The sequence below is a fragment of the Nerophis ophidion genome, linkage group LG25, assembly GCF_033978795.1.
Source record: "Nerophis ophidion isolate RoL-2023_Sa linkage group LG25, RoL_Noph_v1.0, whole genome shotgun sequence".
NCBI classification, from domain to species: domain Eukaryota; kingdom Metazoa; phylum Chordata; class Actinopteri; order Syngnathiformes; family Syngnathidae; genus Nerophis; species Nerophis ophidion.
Window position 1 is genome coordinate 22,571,824 of NC_084635.1, and position 24,361 is coordinate 22,596,184.

A 24,361-nucleotide genomic window follows, 5' to 3' on the forward strand; every position below is an offset into this window, starting at 1 on the left:
TTACAGTTTTTCTTAAGTTATATTTCTTTTGAGAAAATACAACAAAATACTTGCTGTAATGTGGCTGGTGTACTCACTCTTGCAAGGTCCTGTTCTTTTATGTGTAAGTTAGCAGCCTGTATAGTCTTCCAAAGGTGATGTAAACTGCTGCAAATTTGAGACAAGGCCTAACTCTTTTTATCATCAACCTTAGATCAAACAGTTTTGGCATATTCGCACGTGTGATGAGAGGTGTCCATGTGTCTAAAATTGTCAATTGTCACTCAGGAGCTTCCCTATATGGCTGGGCAATATGGCCTTTTTTTAATATCTCTATTTTTAGACCATATCGCGATACATGCTATATATCTCCATATATTGCCTTAACCTTGAATTAACACTTGATACATATAATCACAGCAGTATGCTGATTCTATAAAACATTCTTGTTTGTACTGAATTAAGATATGCTCATTTTAAACTTTCATGCAGAGAAGGAAATCACAACTAAGTCAATTTAACACAACTGTATTTATTAAACAGTTATTAAGCAGTGGCACAAACATTCATGTCATTTCCAAACAGAAAGTACAAGATTGTCAGAGACATTTTAAAACAAGCTTTTCTATATCGCACAGAGACAAACCCGCTGTATATCGATATATCGTCCAGCCCTAATTGAGGCTCACCATTTATAGCCATGTTTAGTTGGAATCTTCAGATACCCAAAAGCAATCCTGTGAAGTGTTGTAGTGATGTCATGCTGCTGTCAATGTGCAGCTGGAGCAACACAAGGCGGAGAACGAGGCAACATGTGAAGCTCATCGAGAGAAGATCCAGCAACTGTGGGACCGATTGCAGGTTCCCCAAGAGCAAAGAGAGGCCTTCAACGAGCACATGGTTATGTCGAAGAAACTCAACCTAGACGCGGTAGGATGATTTGGCAAACATCTCTCTCTGTTTGCTGGGTTGTATACTTGATTTTTTTTTTTTTTATCTCGTTCCTCAGCTCCAAGCAGAGGCAGTTCGTTTGGAGGACCTAAAGCTGCACAACATTCGAAATGTGACCGGTGCCATCCGCTCTGAGATTGCTGTGTTTTGGGAGAAGTGCTTCTACAGTCTTGAGCAGCAGCAGGCGTTTTTTGCATATTTTAGTGGTGCGTTTACTATTACTTATTCAGAAAAATATGTTACTGAAAATGTGTCATTTGCTAAGGCTCTGATTTCAAACTTTTAGAGGATTTCACGGAGGAGCTGTTGAGTACGCATGACGCCGAGCTCCAGCATTTGAAGCAGCATTATGAAGATCACAAAACTCTTTTCGACGGGGTTCACCAATGGGAAGAAAGTTGGAGACTCTTTCTAGAGTTGGATGTGAGTACTCTTGAGTGCTGGGAATAAGAAGACTTTTATGTAGCAATAAAAGTGAATTTTTACCAGTCTATACAAAGCTCTTTGACCATGCACTAAAGGTTATGATGTAAAACAAAATAGCCATACAGTATATCATTTGTAAAAAAAAATTTGACAGAGCGACAGAGTATCAATTAAATAATTATTTTGAATTGAATTGTACAGTTGTTCCAAAAGGTCAGTTGAAAATAAAATAATATGACAACTGAAGAAAATCCCCTTTCCCCCAAAATAAATTGTATGAAAATGTGTATGTATTGTTCTAAACAGCCAAAAATATTACCACAAAACTACATGCTGAAATCAATTCCAAAAACATAAACAATACATAAAATATTTAATTGAACATTTTTACATCACTTTTACCTTTTATTTAAGCCTAGTTGACGATGAGCAGAGAGGGATGGTGGCAAGGGAGAGCAACGTATTCACCGCTCTCGTACTTTTCTCAAAGTTTTTTTATTGAATTTAATAGTGTTGCATGCCGCCTTTATAAAGGATTCAAGGAACTTTATTGTTACACCAGGACACGTTATTGCTATACAAACACGCACGATACCACAACTTAAAGGCCTACTGAAATGAGATTTTCTTATTTAAACGGGGATAGAAGGTCCATTCTATATGTCATACTTGATAATTTCGCGATATTGCCATATTTTTGCAAAAGGATTTAGTAGAGAACATCGACGATAAAGTTCGCAACTTTTGGTCGCTAATAAAAAAGCCTTGCCTGTACCGGAAGTAGCAGACGATGTGCGCGTGACGTCACGGGTTGTAGGGCTCCTCACATCCTCACATTGTTTATAATGTGAGCCACCAGCAGTAAGAGCAATTCGGACCGAGAAAGCGACAATTTCCCCATTAATTTGAGCAAGGATGGAATATTCGTGGATGAGGAAAGTTAGAGTGAAGAACTTTAAAAAGAAAAGGCGACGGCTCCAGGCGACTGCAGTGTGAGCGATCCAAATGTTATTAGACACATTTACTAGGATAATTCTGGAAAATCCCTTATCTGCTTATTGTATTAAAAGTGTTTTAGTGAGATTATAAAGTCATACCTGAAAGTCGGAGGGCTGCGGTGAACGTCAGTGTCTCTGAGAGAAGCCAATGCAGGAGCCAAGATCACAACTGCCTTTTTGACAGCTGCAGAAGGAGGTCGCATAATCCACTTAAGTCTCCGGTAAGAGCTGACTTGATATCACAATTTTCCCATCCAAAAACTTGCTGGTTGACGTCGAGAAACATGTTAGCTTGACCGCTCTGCGTTAAAGCTTCACAACAAACAAAGAAACAGCGGCTGTGTTTCGGTGCTAAAGGCAGCTGCAATCCACCGCTTTCCACCAACAGCATTCTTCTTTATAGTCTCCATTATTAATTGAACAAATTGCAAAAGATTCAGCAACTCAGATGTCCAAATTACTGTGTAAATATGCGATTAAAAGAGACGACTTTTAGCCGTAAGTGGTGCTTAGCTAATATGTTCGCTACAACCCGAGACGTCACAAACACGCATCATCATTCCGCGACGTTTTCAACAAGAAACTCCGCGGGAAATTTAAAATTGTAATTTAGTGAACTAAACCGGCCGTATTGGCATGTGTTGCAATGTTAATATTTCATCATTGATATATAAACTATCAGACTGTGTGGTCGGTAGTAGTGGGTTTCAGTAGGCCTTTAAGTTATTTTAGGCATATGCTTACAAACAAACAACAAAGATGACTAATTAATTCATAAATATGTATTTATACTGCAACTGTGCATTCAGCTGTTCCAACATTTTAAATGACTATTAAAATTCTGTCTATTTAAAATACAGGAAAGTCAAAGTGATAAAAAAAAAAAAACTATTACCGGTAACCTTTATGTATTAAAAACAATTACATTTGGAACAAAAAAAACCCATTACAACACCAAATCTAACTCCCTCTAAAAGAAAACAAACATTTTGTGTTGTTTAAAAAGCTCCACATTGATAAAGTTATTATTGATTAACTCCAGGTGGTTTTAGCACTGTCATAGACTCAATGTATCAAATTATATCATTGATTAATTCTTAAAATGTTAGCTATTTATTAGATTGTATGTTTAATCTTATGAAACCATCTGCTTAATCTCTGTCTCTGTGTGTCTGTTTGACGATGCTTTGAAAAGTACTTGTAATTAATGACATTTAATAAAGAGTTAGTAATTAAATATTTTTCGGTAATGTTAGGAGTAAATCCAATTACTTTTTAAAAGTAATTTTCAGAATACCGCCTGTCAGACAGTATCATGAAGCAGTTGGCAGCTTGGTGTTCCTGGTTAACATCTTTGTGTGTATGTCCTGTAATAATGTTTTCCTATAAAAACACCCTTGTTGAAGGTTTATTATTTTCATGTTCTGCTAACATGACCTCTTAAACTAGGTTATTGTTATTTTGTGTTTTTGTTCGCTGAAGAATTGAGCATAGATACAGTAAATGTTGTTTTTTAAAGAAGATTGGAGACGATATTTGACTTTTCTTATATTATTTTCAAGGCTTTCTCTTCTCTCAAAACTCCTCCAAGGTGGTCTCCTATCATGCAAAACCTACTTTTCTTACTTGTAGGTACTTGTTTTTGTGTATTTGGGGTACCCATCATTCACGAAAATTTAATAATTAGGCATGGTGGAGGTATTTAGTCAACAAATATGTTCATTTATGTGTTAGTTTATGTGCCAAACTACAGTATATCGGGATATGAATTTAGATCCATACCGCTCAGGCCTACACGGTTTAGGGATGTTGTCTGTGTTAAATTGAGTGTTGTAGTAGGCCTGATGATGGCATGTGCACCTTGTTTGGGTGTTAATAATGAAATTGTAATATTTAAGACATTTCCTATTGCTACAAAAAAATGTTCTGTGCAACAAAAAATATTCTGTATTACATTTTTTTTTTCATTTAGTAACACTAGTAAAACTAGTGAACTACTAGTGAAAAAGCTAAGCGTACAACACTGGTGTATGTAGGGGTGTAACGGTACGTGTATTTCTATTGAACCGTTTCGGTACAGGGGTTTCGGTTCGGCACGCGGGCGTATCAAACGAGTTTGTAAGAATAAGTCTTCACAAGCTGCTCTGCTTTCGGCCTCTGTCTAAGCAGCAAGCATTGTCCCGCCCACACAACCATCTGATTGGTTACATACAAAGCCAATCAGCAGTGCATATTCAGAGCGATGTAACAACCAATCAGCAGTGGGTATTCAGAGCGATGTAGTCAATGCTTCAGCATCGAGCGGATATCCGTTTAGCAGGGGAGCAGCGGACAGCGGACTCTCCCCAAATCATAAAAAACACTTCCCAGTCACAACTATTACAAACATCACTATGAGCCCGTTGACCTTCTAGAAACTTAAACTGCAGCTCAGCTCGCTCGCAGTTCTGGCTTGAGGTGAAGGCTAATTAGCGTAACGTTACCTCATTTTGCTGTGTGTGTGTGTGTGTGTGTGTGTGTGTGTGTGTGTGTGTGTGTGTGTGTGTGTGTGTGTGTGTGTGTGTGTGTGTGTGCGTGTGCGTGTGCGTGTGCGCGCGTGCGTGCGTGCGTTTGGGGCAGCAAAGCCCTGTCTGTTATTTCATTGAACTCCATTGTGTTGCTATATTACTATTTTTTCAGCTATAGTTACATAAATCATTAGTAATGTAGCAGTCTGGTTTTGAATGGCAGGGTCCCTGCTATCACATGTTGATACAAATATAACATTTACATAATAAAAGTCAACTACTGGCTTCCCAAATGCTGTACTAAATTAAGCATGATGAGTTGACTTGAAACTGTTTAATGTTGCACTTTTTATATGTAGAAGAAAGGTTTTGTCATTTTATTTAATCAAAGCAACAACTTGAGGCAGTTTAATGTGGCCAGAATTATTATAGTGTTCCCAATGTTAAAAGGATAAAGCCATTGTTTACAAATTTGGTAAATAAATAACCAAAAAATTTATATTTTTTTGTTTTCTTACTGTACCGAAAATGAACCGAACCGTGACCTCTAAACCGAGGTACGTACCGAACCGAAATTTTTGTGTACCGTTACACCCCTAGGTGTATGTGATCACTAACAAGACGGTTCCCTATGTTTATATCATTCCACTATAGAACAAATGTGCCCATGTGCTGGGACATTTCACATTGCTACAAAAAATGTTCTGTGCTATAAAAAAATATTCTATATTACCATTATTATTTTTTTTAGTAGCACCATTGCTACTAGTGAAAAAGCTAAGCGTACAAGACTGGTGGTGTGTATGTGATCACTAACAAGAGGGTTCACTCTGCTTATATCATTTCACTATTGAACGAATGCGCCCATGTGCTGAGACCGATGTAGAGTGTAAACCCTCTTGCAGTGTGTTTTGAAGCAGCAAACAAACAAAACAATTACACACTGAGTTGACAATTTAATCTATTCTTCGATTGGCAAGGGTTTGTCTGTTTTTTTCTTTGTTAGTTAGCAACATACGTAAGTCACAAACATATAGGAAGATTTTGGTCAGTCTTTCAGGAATTTTTTTAAATTTAGTTAGCAAAAAGTGATTACAAACCCCGTTTCTATATGAGTTGGGAAATTGTGTTGGACGTAAATATAAACGGAATACAATGATTTGCAAATCCTTTTCAACCCATATTCAATTGAATGCACTACAAAGACAAGATATTTGATGTTCAAACTCATAACATTTATTATTTTTTTGCAAATAATAATTAACTTAGAATTTCATGGCTGCAACATGTGCCAAAGTAGTTGGGAAAGGGCATGTTCACCACTGTGTTACATCACCTTTTCTTTTAACAACACTCAATAAACGTTTGGGAACAGAGGAAACTTAAGTGTTAAAGCTTTGAAAGTGGAATTCTTTCACGTTTTGTTTTATGTAGAGCTTCAGTCGTTCAACAGTCCGGGGTCTCCGCTGTCGTATTTTACGCTTCATAATGCGCCACACATTTTCGATGGGAGACAGGTCTGAACTGCAGACGGGCCAGAAAAATACCCGCACTCTTTTTTTACGAAGCCACACCGTTGTAACACGTGCTGAATATGGCTTGGCATTGTCTTGCTGAATTAAGCTGGGGCGTCCATGAAAAAGACGGCACTTAGATGGCAGCATATGTTGTTCCAAAACCTGTATGTACCTTTCAGCATTAATGGTGTCTTCACAGATGTGTAAGTTACCCATGCCTTGGACACTAATGCACCCCCATACCATCACAGATGCTGGCTTTTGAACTTTGTGTGTCGATAACAGTCTGGATGGTTCGCTTCCCCTTTGGTCCGGATGACACGATGTCGAATATTTCCAAAAACTATTTGAAATGTTTATTCATCAGACCACAGAACACTTTTCCACTTTGCATCAGTCCATCTTAGATAATCTCGGGCTTTGCATAGTACTGTAGAGCTTTAACTTGCACTTATAGATGTAGCGACAAACTGTATTTAGTGACAGTGGTTTTCTGAAGTGTTCCTGAGCCCATGTGGTGATATCCTTTCGAGAATGATGTCTGTTTTTGAAGGTCACGGTCATTCAATGTTGGTTTCCGGCCATGCCGCTTACGTGGAGTGATTTCTCCAGATTCTCTGAACCTTTTGATGATATTATGGACCGTAGATGTTGAAATCTCTAAATGTCTTGTAATTACACTTTGAGAAACTTTTTTCTTAAACTGTTTGACTACCACCTTTCCCAACTTCTTTGTCACGTTTTGCTGGCATCAAATTCTAAAGTTAATGGTTATTTGCAAAAAAAAAATGTTTATCAGTTTGAACATCAAATATGTTGTCTTTGGAGCATATTCAACTGAATATGGGTTGAAAATGATTCGCAAATCATTGTATTCCATTTATATTTACATCTAACACAATTTCCCAACTCATATGCAAACGGGGTTTGTATTATGGACCGTAGCTTTTGAAATCCCCAAATTTCTTGCCATTGCACTTTGAGAAACGTCTTAAACTGTTTGACTATTTGCTCACGCAGTTGTGGACAAAGGGGTGTACCTCGCCCCATCCTTTCTTGTGAAAGACTGAGCAGTTTTTGGGAAGCTGTTTTTATACTCAATCATGGCACCCACCTGTTCCCAATTAGCCTGCACACCTGTGGGATGTCCCAAATAAGTGTTTGATGAGCATTCCTAAACTTTATCAGTATTCATTGCCACCTTTCCCAACTTATTTGTCACGTGTTGCTGGCGTCAAATTCTAAAGTTAATGATTATTTGCAACAACAAAAAAATGTTTGTCAGTTTGAACATCAAATATGTTGTCTTTGTAGCATATTCAACAGAATATGGGTTGAAAATGATTTGCAAATCATTGTATTCCGTTTATATTTACATCCAACACAATTTCCCAACTCATATGGAAACGGGGTTTGTAGATATTGGGTGTGATCCGGATCACCATCTGGATTACATTTTTTTCTGTAAATGATTCTTCCTCTTTAAAAATTTCTAGTTGTAAATGATTAAGTTTTAGTCTTTTATAGTAATTTTTGTGAACTTTTATTCGATATTTGTTTCCTAAATTCCAGAAAAAAGCCTCAGATCCAACAAGATTCACAAATAGAGGAGGTAATCTTCTTAAAGAGGAAAAACAGAGGGCTGACCTTCACAAAAACCTGCCAAAGGTAAAAGTTCAGAAGACGTGCTGATGTTTTAAACTCCATTATAATCCATAATAATAATTTTTTTTTAAGATTGAAAATAATCTGAAAGCCCTGATTGATGCCTGGGAAGGTGAACAGGGTTGTGAGTTTTTGGTCAATGGCCAGAAGTTTCTTGAGTATGTGGCAGAACAGAGGACACTGCATCAAACACAGAAGGAGAGGGAAAAACTAGAAAGGGTAAGGAAGTTTGATTTTGATGCTTTTTGACCTGTTCACTGTCACTAATGTGTTTCGTAACCATCTTTCTTCATAAACACCAGCATCTAAAAAAGAGCAAGCAGACCGAAGAGGATATGCTGTATGGAACAGCAGTAAGAACCCCCAAACGTAGATTCCCGGGTAACCAAACCCCATGTAAATCACGAAAAATGGTAAACCCAGAATTACATTGGGCTACTTGAATACCCCAATGGCTACTCTTTTAACACTAATGCTATTTTGTCTTTCGCACAGTTCAATGCCACCTCCAGCATCTCTTTGGCCACTTCCAACAGCACAATGCGCTCTGCCTTTAGTGGAACTGTCTGTCGCTCACCCCTATCCCGCACACCGGTGTCCCGCTCACCTTTTTCTGTTAACAAGGTTGGTGTTAAAAATGTATACAGAACACATCAACTCAATAATTGGGTAAACACATTATAGTACAACCAGCAATACAAAAAGCAATTTGCAGTTTAACAACACGTCTAACTTAATTAACTCAAAAGTGACTTAAAAGTCGTTAGGAAGCAAATTAGCAGTAACAATTTACTTTTTACTCAACTCAAGTCCTGGTCCATAGTGTTTGTCTTCTTACTAGAAATGACGTACATGGTCAACTGCTTTTGTCGACATAAAAAAAAATATAACACCCAAAGAAGTAATTTCTATGAAACAATTTCTTCATTTCTAGTGTTGTTTACTCAATCATCGCTAAGCAGCTTCAAGCAGCTTCAACTACCTTAAAGATACACAGCATTAAAACATGCACACTGTGACTACTTGTTCACCTCAAAGTAAGCTTCAAAAACCAGGGGTGTAGGAATGAGTTCAACATTATGGGACAACAATCGCTATCCACCAAAAAAAAATACAGAAAATATTGGCATTTAACCCAAAACTTTAAAAAAGTATCACTGAACGTTTTTTATCCTAGCATTCACATTTTTCACTTTTTTGTGCACTTTTGTAAAATATCTACATTATTAATTTTTACTTATCAATTTGCTCCGGTCTCTCTCTCCTTTACGGTCTAACTTTATTACTTCAACCAAGCATCTTTTGTCGTCCTCGCCAGTTTCGGGTCCTAAATAGCTGTCAAAGTATACCAACTTGTCTGAATACCTACTCAGATGTCTTCTGTCCAAGTGGGATGCATGCTTTATGATAAACATTAAACTTACAGAAAGCAAGGAAGCGAGAAAGCAGCAGACCACTCAATGTAAACAAAAGTAGTTTGTCTGTGTTAGCTCTTATAATAATAATATAACAAATACTAGGATAATATTTAAATCATGAAATGTAAATGAAGTACGGTTGGTGGTTTTTGAATGTTTATGTATTGGATTTAATGGGCAAAATAGAGGAGCTCCCTTTGGCTCCGCTGTAAGCGGACTTATATTTACACGTTAAAATGCATTTTTGTTTTTCAAATCCATCAGTCGTCATGTCTTTCATAATAATTGTGAACGACAAAATAAAAAAAATAAAAATGCAATTCCCCATTTAGTTACATGGTCTTTGACAAATATGGCTGTAGAAGTTGCTTCCTCGCAGTTCTACTGTTAGACACCAAGCGTGCAGTTTTTAGCAAGGTTTTAATGTACATAGAATTTCTCAGTTTCTCCAGCAGGACGTGACTTTTCAGTCACCTCCGTAACTTCTTCCTCCTTTTCCCAGCCCCTTACTGTTAAAGACAACTGATTAGATTAACTCTGCCACCTAAGAAATCTAATCACCTGTCAGCTATGTCTGGCCGTCGGCACTTGCCCCACCCCTATCTAATGGTGCTCTGCCCTCAACACCATAGACAGTGGCGGTGACTTTTGCTCCTGCAGGCAGCGCTGGCCACACCTCCCTCCACAGCTGCATTATGCAAACGGCCACTGACCATACTTTTCAAGGAGAAAAGTACATGGGGATGCGTACCAAAACTCTGTACCATAATAGCAAGTGTGCCAACATAAACCAGGCCCAGAAACTCAGTACGTACCAGTGCCTCATTTCAGTGCTATGAGCACTTGGGTAAAAAAATTATGTGAGTAGCGATATGCAGTGTCTCGTCAGAGGTCAATGGAGTATAACGATTCATTGTTTTTCACAGAAAGTCAATCTATTTGTGACTGCGTGGGCATTGCCAGGGGTGTGGTGGGTTAGCAAACCCAATTGCAAAGGCAGTAAATAACGCAAAAATCAATATTAATTAATATTCTTTAGCATTAATTATCAATTATTACCTGATTCGTGCAGAAGGTTTGCACTAAAAGCACTGTAAAGTATTGGTTGTGGAATTTACAGCATTTCATATTGGTGAATTTATTATATATTTTTATTTTGTATGAATAAAACACAAATGATTAATGCACCAATAAAAAGCCCGGTGTTTGCTACTTTAATCCTACAAAATGCCTCTCACAAGTATTTAAATAATTTAAATTCAGTTTTACACTTGAATAAACCATTATAGACATACTTATACTGTATGATACTTACTGACAAAATGCAGAGTCCCCAATGCCAAACCATAAATAAATGAACTTCTTGTAATTGAGCTACTGAGTGTCATTTTTCCTTTGTCTAAGTTTCAGGGATCCACTGTGATATAAATTGTTTATTTATTACAATATTAAAAAAGAACTACCGGTAAAGACATTTTTCAAAAATAATTTTAGTCTCAGGATTGCTGTTGATGATGTTCTGCCCTCTTTTCCCTTCTCCAGGGACGTACACAAAGGATGATGGTTAAATCTCCCCACTCAAAGGTGACAGGCTGTAACAAGGAAAATGAGGTCCAGGTGAAGGGGACTCCTCTGAGTGGTGCGTTGATGACCCCCTCTAGTCCACAGTGTAACGTCAGCCTTAACTCTGTTGCCAGCACATATTCAGAGTTTGCGGTAATGGACACTTTTGTCTTCATGTTTTCTTGCTATGCTTTCTCTCTATTATTCCTTTGCATCTAATCATGCCAATTTACATTTTAGAGGGACTTGGTGAATACTGAAAGTGTCAAGGTGTGTTTTCATTTTGAGTGACTATACCTTTGAGTTGGATTGCAAGCTTACAAATTGAGGGATGCTCGATAACGATCGGACCAATGTTAGGAATTATGACGCCACAACGGTAAATCCGATAATGATTCAAAAAAACAACACTCCAATGAGACAAAAGTGTCCATGCTGTGCTTTAATGTGGGTTAGGGTGTGAATATCAAGCGCTCCTACTTCGCAGGGCGGTATTAACTTCACCTAAGCTCACAGTGTAAACAAACGTTCCCATTGATCAAGTGGGAATCCTTCAGTCCTTCAGAGGAAGACATCCAAAGCCACCCAAAATTATATTTATACAATATAGATATCATGCATCCCTGAAATTAACAAACAAAAGCACCATTGGGCTGTTTGAGATTACAGTTTGTTACAAGATAACTACCGCATTTTCGAAGTATAAGTCGCACCTGCTGAAAATGCATAATAAAGAAGGAAAAAAACATAGAAGTCGCACTGGAGTATAAGTCACATTTTTGGGGGAAATTTATTTGATGTAGCTGAGATAGGCGCCAGCACCCCCCGCGACCCCAAAAAGGAATAAGCGGTAGAAAATGGATGGATGGAAAACCCAACACCAAGAATAGACATTTGAAAGGCAATTTAAAATAAATAAAGAATAGTGAACAACAGGCTGAATAAGTGTACGTTATATGACGCATAAATAACCAACTGAGAAGGTGCCCGTTATGTTAACGTAACATATTATGGTTAGAGTCATTCAAATAAATGTAACGTATAGAACATGCTATACGTTTACCAAACAATCTGTCACTTCTAATCGCTAAATCCGATGAAATCTTGTACGTCTAGTCTCTTATGTGACTGAACTAAATAATATTATTTGATATTTTACGGCAATAAAGTACTATCTATCTATCTAATGTGTTACTAATTTCACACATAAGTCGCGCATGAGTATAAGTCGCACCCCCGGCCAAATTATGAAAAAAACTGCGACTTATAGTCCGAAAAATACGGTAATTGAAAAGTAGTGCATACTGTCTTATTTAAATGAAGATTTTGCGTGCATGCCAGGCAACACCACAGAGACACTTGATAATTTTCTGCACACTCCTGTTTTCATGCTCTTACCTGTGTGATGTGTCGAACCAGCAGCACACATCATCGAAGTAAGTCATCCAGCAGCTATAAAGTTATAACATGAAAGTGGAGGCTAAAACTCAAAGTGGAGATTATTTATTGTAAGTCAGAATTTACACCTAATTTTTTTCTAAATTAACACCCGAATCACTCACTGTACAGAGAACACAAAAAATATAACATACTTTAAAAAAAAGATTACAGTGAACCCTTTCTTATTGATGTGAACTTGTTCTGTGCCTGACTGTGGTAATTTAACTTCCATGAAGTGGAAAATGTTATTTAAAAAAATCTAATAATTTCATAGCTTGATTATAAAAACCTGTTTATTACCTTCTAAAAAAAATTCTTAACATCATTAGAGCCTTCTACTCACGAAATAACACCCACTTAATCACCTTTACCTGACATTAATACAATTTAATCATAATCCCTGAGGCTGAGCCAATCGGTAGCCGTGATATTTTTGACATAATTTAGTCTCATTTAGTGGCCAATCATGTTGTAGTGATATTTAGCCATTTGAAACTGGGCAAAAAATTGTGGAATATGCTTAAAGTTAAAGTACCAATGATTGTCACACACACACTAGGTGTGGTGAAATTTGTCCTCTGCGTTTGACCCACCCCCTTGATCACCCCCTGGGAGGTGAGGGGAGCAGTGGGCAGCAGCAGTGTCGCGCCGGGAATCATTTATGGTGATTTAACCCCCAATTTCGACCCTTGATGCTGAGTGCCAAGCAGGGAGGCAATGGGTCCCATTTTTATAGTCTTTGGTATGACTCTGCCGGGGTTTGAACTCACAAACTACTGATCTCAGAGCGGACACTCTAACCACTAGGCCACTGAGTAGGTAAAACAAAGTCTGTGATGGAAATATAAACTTTAAAGCGAGATGTGGCGATGGATTACTGTAAATATGAAAATGAAAGGAAACAGTAGTTCAAAAAGGGAACATTTTTTTACTTTTATTCTTGTGGTTGTGTTGTAAACCGAAAGTTGTCACTGTCCATATTATAGGCGCTCCGTCCCCCACGCGACCACTAGAGGGACAAGCGGCAGAAAATAGATAGACGGCATTTCATAGAAGTAGTTCCTTTCACATTTTAAGCAATATTAATCGTTTTCCAACTGTAGGGACTTTTTGGAGTTATTATATTCCTCTTAGTCCCCGGGCCATTTTTCGTCGTGTTCCGACATAACGGTAACTATGGCCTACGGCCCTCAGATCCTGGAACCATTTTAGCTCCTGCTCTGAGGCATGGTCTAAACCAGGGGTAGGGAACCTATTGCTCTAGAGCCAGATGTGGCTCTTTTGAAGACTGCATCTGGCTCTAAGATAAATCTTAGCTGACATTGTTAACACAATAAGTAATGAATACTGTAATTCCGCTGGTAATCACAGTGTTAAAAATAAGGTGCAAATTATAAAACATTCTCATGCATTTTAATCCATTCATCCGTTTTCCATCGCACCTGTTCAAGATGTCGCATTAATGGTAAGAAGTATTATATTTATTATTGGTTAACTTTAGAATAACAATGTTATTAAAAAAGAATTAGAGACTTATTATACTCTAAAAATGTTGGCCTTACTTAAAAAATGCACCCATTTAGTTGTATTCAGTGTTAAAAAAATATTACATGGCTCTCACGGAAATACATTTTAAAATATTTGGCTTTCATGGCTCTCTCAGCCAAAAAGGTTCCCGACCCCTGGTCTAAACTGAGTCCCATAGGAACTAAAATATGTAGGTGATTGGTTAAACTGACGAACTACTCCCTCTTGCAGGATATGTGCTTCTCCTAGTCATGACAGAGACTTGCTATTTTTAAAAAGTCCCGCAGAGTTGTTTACAAGATCGCAACAGGAAAAATGGATGCAGCAATCTACTGAAAATAAAACTGGGGACAACCCTTTTCCACCAGTCTTCTACTTAAGTCCGGACCCAGACAGAAGGCGAGGAGTAGTGTCCAATGAGTTGCAGCAACATCTGAATCACAACGAGAATATGTGTGTTACACAATGCATAATGTCTAAAATATCCACACATTGTAATGTGCTCAATACTAACATTTAAATACCGCCTGGAATGTTTACTTATAGGATACGTAGGCCTATACAGTATCATATTTATAAGTCGCTCCGAAGTATAAGTCGCACCGGCCGAAAATGCATGATAGAGAAGGAAAAAAACATATATACGTCGCACTGGAGTATAAGTCACATTTTTGGGGGAAATATATTTGATAAAATCCAACACCAAGAATAGACATTTGAAAGGCAATTTAAAATGAATAAATAAAGAATAGTGAACAACAGGCTGAATAAGTGTACGTTATATGAGGCATAAATAACCAACTGAGAAGGTGCCTGGTATTTTAACGTAACATATTATGGTAAGAGTCATTCAAATAACTATAACATATAGAACATGCTATATGTTTACCAAACAATCTGTCACTCCTAATCGATAAATCCCATGAAATCTTCTTCCTCTATGTCGCTTCTAAACAACTCTGCCAACTCCAAAGTTATGCGCTGCTTCCTCTTGTCGTTTTCTGCTGCATATTTCACTACGTCCAGCTTGTAATCTGCTGTACATGATTTCCTTTTCACTTCACTTTTTTACTTGAATTTTCCTTTTCTGTGGCACACTGCCTGTGAAGAGTTTGCCTCATGCTTAATGGGTATAATGGAAACAATATATTACTTCACTGGGGCAGAAGTTATTTTTCTCTTTGTACAGAGTCCTTATATCCGCAAGGAGGGTATGCAATCACTGAGGTTTGTTGGTTAGTTTTCAGTATAATTGAAAAGGTTATCAAAGGTTTTTTTAATGAAAATTTCGGGAAATATCTGTATCCCAAAAAGATTTGTAAGCCAAGGTACTACCACTTGTAGTCTATACCAGTGGTTCTCAAATGGGGGTACTTGAAGGTATGCCAAGGGGTACGTGAGATTGTTTTTAAATATTCTAAAAAAAAAAAAAGCAACAATTCAAAAATCCTTTATAAATATATTTATTGAATAATACTTCAACAAAATATGAATGTAAGTTTGTAAAATTACACAACAATGCAATATTCAGTGTTGACAGCTAGATTTTTTTGTGGAAATGTTCCATAAATATTGATGTTAAAGATTTCTTTTTTTGTGAAGAAATGTTTAGAATTAAGTTGATGAATCCAGATGGATCTCTATTACAATCCCCAAAGAGGGCACTTTAAGTTGATGATTACTTCTATGTGTAGAAATCTTTATTTATAATTGAATCACTTGTTTATTTTTCGACAAGTTTTTAGTTATTTTTATACCTCTTTTTCCAAATAGTTCAAGAAAGACCACTACAAATGAGCGATATTTTGCACCGTTATACAGTTTAATAAATCAGAAACAGATGACATAGTGCTGTATTTTACTTCTTTATCTATTTTTTTCAACCAAAAATGTTTTGCTCTGATTAGGGGGTACCGTATTTTTCGGACTATAAGTCGCAGTTTTTTTTCATAGTTTGGCCGGGGGTGCGACTTATACTCGGGAGCGACTTATGTGTGAAATTATTAACACATTACTGTAAAATATCAAATAATATTATTTAGCTCATTCACGTAAGAGACAAGATGTATAAGATTTAATGGGATTTATCGATGAGGAGTGACAGATTGTTTGGTAAACGTATATAGCATGTTCTATATCAGTGGTTCTCAACCTTTTTTCAGTGATGTACCCCCTGTGAACATTATTTTAATTCAAGTACCCCCTAATCAGAGCAAATCATTTTTGGTTGAGAAAAAAGAGATAAAGAAGTAAAATACAGCACTATGTCATCAGTTTCTGTTTTATTAAATTGTATAACAGTGCAAAATATTGCTCATTTGTAGTGGTCTTTCTTGAACTATTTGGAAAAAAATATATAAAAATAACTAAAAACTTGTTGAAAAATAAACAAGTGTTTCAATTATAAATAAAGATTTCTACACATAGAAGTAATCATCAACTTAAAGTGCCCTCTTTGGGGATTGTAATAGAGATCCATCTGGATTCATCAACTTAATTCTAAACATTTCTTCACAAAAAAAGAAATCTTTAACATCAATATTTATGGAACATGTCCACAAAATTTTTTAGCTGTAAACACTAAATATTGCATTGTTGCATTTCTTTTCACAGTTTATGAACATACATTCATATTTTGTTGAAGTATTATTCAATAAATATATTTATAAAGGATTTTTGAATTGTTGCTATTTTTAGAATATTTTTGAAAAATCCCTAGTACCCCTTGGCATACCTTCAAGTACCCCCAGGGGTACGCGTACCCCCATTTGAGAACAACTGTTCTATATGTTATAGTTATTTGAATGACTCTTACCATAATATGTTACGTTAAAATACCAGGCACCTTCTCAGTTGGTTATTTATGCGTCATATAACGTACACTTATTCAGCCTGTTGTTCACTATTCTTTATTTATTTTAAATTGCCTTTCAAATGTCTATTCTTGGTGTTGGGTTTTATCAAATAAATTTCTCCAAAAAATGCGACTTAAACTCCAGTGCGACTTATATATGTTTTTTTCCTTCCTTATTATACATTTTCGGCAGGTGCGACTTATACTCTGGAGCGACTTATACTCCAAAAAATACGGTAGTTGAATTAAAAAAATGTTCACAGAGTGTACATCACTGAAAAAAGGTTGAGAACCACTGGTCAACAGTATTTCCCATACATTCATATATTTGGGATGGCTTTTAAAAAGTAAATTTGGGCCGCAACAAATGCATTCGGCGCTATTTTATTATCAATCAAATCGATCATTTAGTAATCGCACACATCAGCAGCCAAATTAGGAGCATTTGTAACTTGTTTGGTTGTATTATTATTTATATGCAATATGATATATATTCTTTATCGCAGAAGGTTGCATTATTTATTTAGATTTGGATTTTATGCTATGTCACCATCCCTATTTTAAAGCTGTTTTACCTTTTATCTGAGCAGGCTTCATCAATTCATGCTCAAGGACTTTATAGGACAGCTCTAGTCTTAGAGGATTGCTTTTTTCCTTATAGGTAGAGACATGCCCCAACAGGAGTTGTTTCGCTCTATGGTACACTTGTGATGGACCCGAGTGGTAAAATATTAAAATCTAATAAAATTGTTGCTTAAAACCAATATAAATATTAAGAACCCAATGTAGGGAGACCAGCTGTCCCAAAATAAGGAAAGATGATTAAACTGGTTCACAATTTATTAAAATACAATTAAAAAACAGTCGCGTTGTCGACACTAAAATACCAAATGGTAACAAATGTGATGGGTGAGGGTACAGTCAGGCGTGTGGGTCCGTATCTTGGCTCCGCCCACTCCCACGGCATCTTCCTGCACACAAAATTAAAAGGGAGGCAGGCCACGGGGATAAAATTAACTAAAACCACGGAGACGCTATCCGGGCTGACATCGCACTTACACGCAAGGCTGGCTTTCCCCTGCCTTTGCTGTAGTTCTGTGTCAACGTCTTGGGTACGCCCACTCTCCTCGCCAGTCTCCGGTCACTCGCGGGACCTACATGGCCGTACCCGTCCCGCTCCGCCTCCTGGTCACTTCGAGGGGTCGCCGCTGGTCCCTGGGTCCAAATCGCCCCCCTGTCCACAGAACCACACAGCCAACGTACGACGCACGAGCCCGCAAGCCCACAGCCAAAGGCAGTTGGGTGTCCCCACAGATCCACAACACCCTGCACTTACTTGGGCGGCAGAGTTTCCTCTGCCCCTGCCTGTTGTGGACGTCTTGGGGTTCGTTCTGGTAGCCTGCGGGGTCTACTTTGTGGTCTGGGGGTTCCTTCCCAGCCTGCGTGCGTCCACCCGGTCGCTCTCGGCAAAGCCTGTAGATTCTTCCCCACTCCTGGCAAAGCCTATCATTTTCCCCTCTCGACCCTCTCCTTCTCTACCCTGTTGATTCACTCTGTCAACCCTTCTAAACGTGCAGTCCTAATGCTCCAATTTCCCGTGCCGTTGGATTGGGCAATTTGGTTGTTAGGGGCAACCAGCTAAAAGGGGCAATGTCTTAAAATACCAGCAAAGCCCACAAGTAGTAAATACATGTAATTAAAGACAATCAAATTCCAAAGTGTAAAAATGTGCAAAAAATACAATCAAATTCTAAAATGTTAAAACATGCAATTAAAAATCCACAGCAATAAAACACTAACACTTGCATGGCAATGAAACATAAAAAAATAAAATCCCCTACTTGTGTCCCATCACACACTCTTTACTATTGCTATAATTGAGAGGAACACTAACCGGGGTAATTACACCCTAATGACTGTTATTGTAATTTAATGTTAGTTATTGGCTGGCAGAAGCCTCACACTTTTGTATCTTAACAGCTCTCGATTTGCACCACAACATAGCCAAATCGTTCTTGAGTAATGTCTTCTGTTAAAGACAAATAATTGTGTATCCTGCACCTGCACCATCCCCTCAGAATAGTCCTGTCTAGTCTTTGAGCATGAACTGAAGTAGTAATTTGCTTTTTTTTACCTTCAGCAAGTATCTTGAAGTAGCAGTGTGCCTAACATTTAGCAGTTATGTTGTTTTTGACTAGAAATGGGTTGTTGATGGCTCGCTATATCTTTCGTTTCTGCAGCGAGACCTGTCCAAGGCCACTAACGCCAAGATCCAGCACCACATCCTGAACTCTACGTCCACCAAACTCTGACCTCTGATGCTGACTGTCTTTTTGCCACCTTCTTTTGTAGTAAAGATCCTTTCCAATATCTAATGGTGCCATCTGCTTTTTAATGTAAATGAAGGAAATAGTATATGATATTTAGTCTATGATAAATAATCTAAATCTTTGTTCTGGTCCAGCCAAACAAGTCTGGTCACTGTTCGCAGTAAGAAACACAAGTTAAAACACTACCTTGGCTTTTGAATATCGACTTGCATGTAAATGTTGTAGGTGTTATGCGATTTGAAATATATAATAGAAAGAAATGTTACCTTTCTAAAATTATGCAAGCCTCCATTATGCAATATTTGCACTTTTTGTAAAGTTCACGCTCGCTTTGTTCTATTTGACGCTTCACAGCTGTTTGCAGTTGTGTAGGAGTATATTTATATTTTCATCATTGTTTTTTTTTTTTTTTTTTTTTAAGCAAATATCCCATTTGACATGCTGAACATGCTCTTCATGTCCTTTTATTGATGCTTTAACTTTTAAAAGCACTGATTCTTGTACATGCTCATGGCTTATTTGTAAACGCTCATCAAAAGAAGCAATGGAAGATCATTCAGGATTTATTGCATGGGTTGTATTTTCAATTCCTGTACAAATGTTTTAGAAAAATATAACAGTACATCATTTATGTTTGGCGTGGGACTTCATTTTTTAACTCTTAGCAAAGACAATAAATCATGAATTTCACATTGAAAGTTTATTATATTGTTTGTTGCTCATAGTTATGTTAATCAAGGATACTTTTGCCTGTGTTCTAGATTTATCAGCGAAATTAATGACCAAAACATTACTTGTGTACGGATTATGATTTATACGTGGATACCATCACAAACAAATTAAAGCTATCCTAAGTCAAACATTAACAAAGAATACTGGCATGTTACCCTGCAATTTAATTACATTGTTAATGATCAAGCTTTGTTTGGTTTATCAATACATAGAAATCATTACAAACAAATGAAAGCTATCCCAACTCAATATCTTAAAGAATGCTGGCATCTTACCCTGCAGTTTAATAACATCGTTCGTAATCAAGTATGGTTTCACTTACATGCATGTGACCTTTCTTTTTTTGACCACGAACTACTACTAGGCAATAGTAAAAAGAAATTAAAATAACAAGTCTGTCTGTGGTGAGGTGGCGACTTGTCCAGGGTGTACACTGCCTTCCGCCCGATTGTAGCTGAGATAGGCGCCAGCGCCCCCGCGACCCCAAAAGGGAATAAGCGGCAGGAAATGGATGGATGGAAGTCCATTTATATTTTTAAAGTAAATAAAGTGAGAATGAAAATAAGAGTTACAGACAAAACTCAAATAAAAATGTTCAAAGATGGGGAAAAAATTGTCATGAATAAAATGAGAATAAATAAAAATCGAGGAAAAAAAGTTAAAGAAATAAATTAATTAAGCAAAAAGGAGTTAAAAACCCCAACATACATTGTTTGAAAATGAAAGCTACATTCATATAGGAATAAAAGTAGACAGAATGAGAATTAATAGAAATTCATAGTAGTAAATAAATTAAAAATAAACATGCAAATACTGTAGGGTAAAAAGAAGTGATAGAAAATAAACTACAACTTTAAGTGAACAACATTTTATAATAGAAAATAAGATGAAATAAGGAGATTAAAGATACATAAAAAAAGAGTTTAAAAAAAAGTAGCTAAATGAGAATTTCAAAACTAGATGTGTTTCTGTCAAATGGTAAATGGTTGTACTTGTATAGCGCTTTTTTTTTTTTTTTACCCCTTTTTAAGGAGCCCAAAGCGCTTTGACACTATTTCCACATTCACCCATACATTCACAAACTGATGGCGGGAGCCACCATGCAAAGCGCTAACCAGGATACATCAGGAGCAAGAGTGAAGTGTCTTGCCCAAAGACACAACGGATATGACTAAGATGGTAGAAGATGGGGATTGAACTAGCAACCCTCAGATTGCTGGCATGGCCACTCTACCAACTTCGCCACGCCGTCCCCGTCAAGGGGGTCCATCTGTGGAACAGCTTGGCTGATGTCTTAAATCTTACAGTTCCATTCACACATTTAAAAAGAAAATATATCGCTCTTGAATAAACACCAGTATTTATTATTATGATCAAAGTTAATTACAAAACTAAATGTGGTACATAAATAATAATGGAAAGGTAAGTCTATATAGTATAATATTGGTACAAATGTGGAACCGACATGAATAGTCCACAATTGTTGGAATATGTCTTTACAGTGTATAAACCTGAACAGTTTTATGCATTTTTTAGTACATTTACAAAAAATTTTATAAATTTTTGATGACTTTACAAATGTATGTATTTGTAATATGTTATAATATGGGGGACGGCTTGGCGATGTTGGGAGAGTGGCTGTGCCAGCAATCTGAGGGTTACTGGTTCAATCCCCACCTTCTACCATCCTAGTCATGTCCATTGTTGTCCTTGAGCAAGACACTTCACCCTTGCTCCTGATGGGTCCTGGTTAGCGCCTTGCATGGCAGCTGCTGCCATCTGTGTGTGAATGGGGGAATGTGGAAATAGTGTCAAAGTGCTTTGAGTTCCTTTAAAAAAAGGTAGAAAAGTGATATACAAGTACAAACCCTGTTTCCATATGAGTTGGGAAATTGTGTTAGATGTAAATATAAAGGGAATACTATGATTTGCAAATCATTTTCAACCACGGATTTTCCGAGAGACTCCCGAAATTCAGCGCCTCTCCTGAAAACCTCCCGGAAGAAATTTTCTCCCAAAATCTCACGAAATTCAGTGAAGCTGGAGGCCACGCCCCCCCAGCTCCATGCGGACCTGAGTGGGAACAGCCTGTTTTCACGTCCGCTTTCCTGTCGTATAAACAGCTTGCCTGCCCAATCACGTTACAACATCTACGGATTTTAAATAAAAAACTGCACACAAGGAGACGAAGCAGAAGAACGAGGAAGTTACAGCCATGGCGACGTCGTCTGTAATAGAGTGATTATATGTTGTCTATTGGGCCTCACGTTGGTAGAGGGGTTAGTGCGTCTGCCTCACAATACAAAGGTCCTGAGTAGTCAGGGTTCAATCCCGGGCTCAGGATCTTTCTGTGTGGAGTTTGCATGTTCTCCCCTTGATTGCGTGGGTTCCCTCCGGGTACTCCGGCTTCCTACCACCTCCAAAGACATGCACTTGGGGATCGCTTGATTGGCAACACAAAATTGGCCCTAGTGTGTGAATGTGAGTGTGAATGTTGTCTGTCTATCTGTGTTGGCCCTGCGATGAGGTGGTGACTTCTCCAGGGTGTACGCCGCCTTCCGCCCGATTGTAGCTGAGATAGGCACCAGCACCCCCACGACCCCAAAGGGAATAAGCGGTAGGAAATGGATGGATGTTGTCTGTTGCCAACTCCTGGTGAATGTTGGCTATAGCATTATGGGTTTGCTTTTTGATTGGCCAATGATTTACGTGGCATTGCGCACCTAACAGCAAGTGACTCTCGCCAGTACGCAAATGGCAGAACAAAAGTTACTCAAATAGTGAAAGGTATGTGTTGTTGTTGTTTTTTTAGTAACCAGCAAGCACTTTACAGTTAGTAGTACTGTGTATTTGATAGGTGCCGTCTGAAATTCAACTATTTATTTTATTTATATATATAATAAAATGAATATACTGTATTTCCTTGAATTGCCGCCAGGACGCGAATTAATTTAAAACCCCTTCTCACTCCTGCGCTTACCAAAGGCATGCGGTAAAAGTAAGCATGCGCTAATTATTTTAAAACCTCTTCTCACTCCGGCACTTACCAAAGGTATGCAGTAAAAATTTGAGTGTGATGTAAGCTTGGACCTTAAATGCTACTGAATAGCTCTTAATCTTCTTCCCTTTACGCCAAGATAGTTAAACCCTGGCCCATTGGCCAAATTTTGCCCGCCATGTAATTTCATTTGGCCCTTGAGGCAATAATAAATTAACATTAGAGCTGGCCCTCCGATGTTATACAGTGGCGTATCACCGCATTCAACGCTAATTCTCATACTTGCCAACCCTCCCAATTTTTCCAGGAGAATCCCGAATTTCAGTGCCCACCCCGAAAATCTCCCAGTGCAACCATTCTCCCGAATTTCCACCGGGACAACAATATTGGGGGCGTGCCTTAAAGGTACTGCTATTAGCATCCTCTACAACCTGTCGTCACGTCCGCTTTTCCTCCATACAAACGGCCCAGTCACGTTATATATCCAGCTTCTACACACACACAAGTGAATGCAAGGCATACTTGGTCAACAGCCATACAGGTCACACTTAGGGTGGCCGTATAAACAACTTTAACACTGTTACACCACACTGTGAACCCACACCAAACAAGAATGACAAACACATTTCGGGGGAACATCCGCACCGTAACACAACATAAACACAACAGAACAAATACCCAGAACCCCTTTCAGCATTAACTCTTCCGGGGACGCTACAATATACACCCCCGCTACCAACAAAACTCAATTTTGCATGTCACTATAAAGTATATGTAACCCACACTGTCACTGCCTCTCGACACACCCTTGGACTCTGCGTTGTGTTTTTAGTGTTTATAAGGTGGGTTGTTGTGTGGAGAGATTGGACACTGGACACAGTGGTTCTGAATTGTGGATGAGACCTTGTTGCATTTATTTGCTCACAGTAGTGGTCCTCTCTGGCTCTGGTCATTAATCTTTTCAGTGGAAAAGAAGAACATTGTCAAAGATGGCGCCTAGACTATGGTGTCCACTGAGGGACAAAAAGGTGAGGTGTGCTGAACCCACAGGTAAAAATCAACAGAATAGTGACATCCAGTGCTCATAAAGAGGTACTGTCTTATACATTAACAGGCTACTGCCTTACATCTACCCCTTCTTTATTTGATGGCGTCTCTGCCATCAGATCAAACGTAAACAAAAAGCCAAAACTCCACTCTTTAACCAAAAGTGAGTGAGTGTGTGTGTGTGTGTGTGTTAAACATGCCCTTCTGGTCCTCTTGCTTTGGCCCTTTGCCACAACTTCTTGCCTCTCTCTATCTTCTGTTGTTCCTCATCCGATCTCAGAACTTGCGACTCAAGGCATAGCCTCTTTGGGGGCTGTCGATTTCTCGACGGGTTCCTTCTTGGAGCCACAGCCTCTGGAGGTGCTTCGGCACAACTGAGAGGTGTGTCTTCCTCTTCTTTATCACTTAT

The 24,361-nt window shown here is 38.1% G+C and overlaps 1 protein-coding gene and 1 long non-coding RNA gene across 4 annotated transcripts in view; one reads left to right on the top strand and one right to left on the bottom strand.

Annotated features, from left to right (window-relative positions):
• Positions 1-19,806, top strand: part of prc1b (protein regulator of cytokinesis 1b) — a 40,255-nt gene extending 20,449 nt beyond the window's left edge. Inside the window, exons 6-15 of one of the 3 annotated variants that reach the window (XM_061886947.1) lie at positions 760-909; positions 989-1,136; positions 1,217-1,353; positions 7,951-8,046; positions 8,116-8,262; positions 8,346-8,456; positions 8,539-8,667; positions 11,004-11,177; positions 11,265-11,294; positions 19,086-19,806. In XM_061886947.1, the coding sequence (XP_061742931.1) occupies positions 760-909; positions 989-1,136; positions 1,217-1,353; positions 7,951-8,046; positions 8,116-8,262; positions 8,346-8,456; positions 8,539-8,667; positions 11,004-11,177; positions 11,265-11,294; positions 19,086-19,157 (1,194 nt within the window). In that variant the 3' untranslated portion in view covers positions 19,158-19,806. The remainder of the gene's footprint in view (positions 1-759; positions 910-988; positions 1,137-1,216; positions 1,354-7,950; positions 8,047-8,115; positions 8,263-8,345; positions 8,457-8,538; positions 8,668-11,003; positions 11,178-11,264; positions 11,295-19,085) is intronic. The other 2 variants (XM_061886948.1, XM_061886949.1) reach the window with 2 other exon arrangements.
• On the bottom strand, positions 17,668-18,574 carry LOC133542798 (uncharacterized). Its single transcript, XR_009804214.1, has 2 exons — positions 17,905-18,574; positions 17,668-17,816 (listed from the first exon to the last, which is right to left on the bottom strand). It is a non-coding gene; the product is annotated as an uncharacterized LOC133542798 (long non-coding RNA).
• Positions 19,807-24,361: the final 4,555 nt, after the last annotated feature.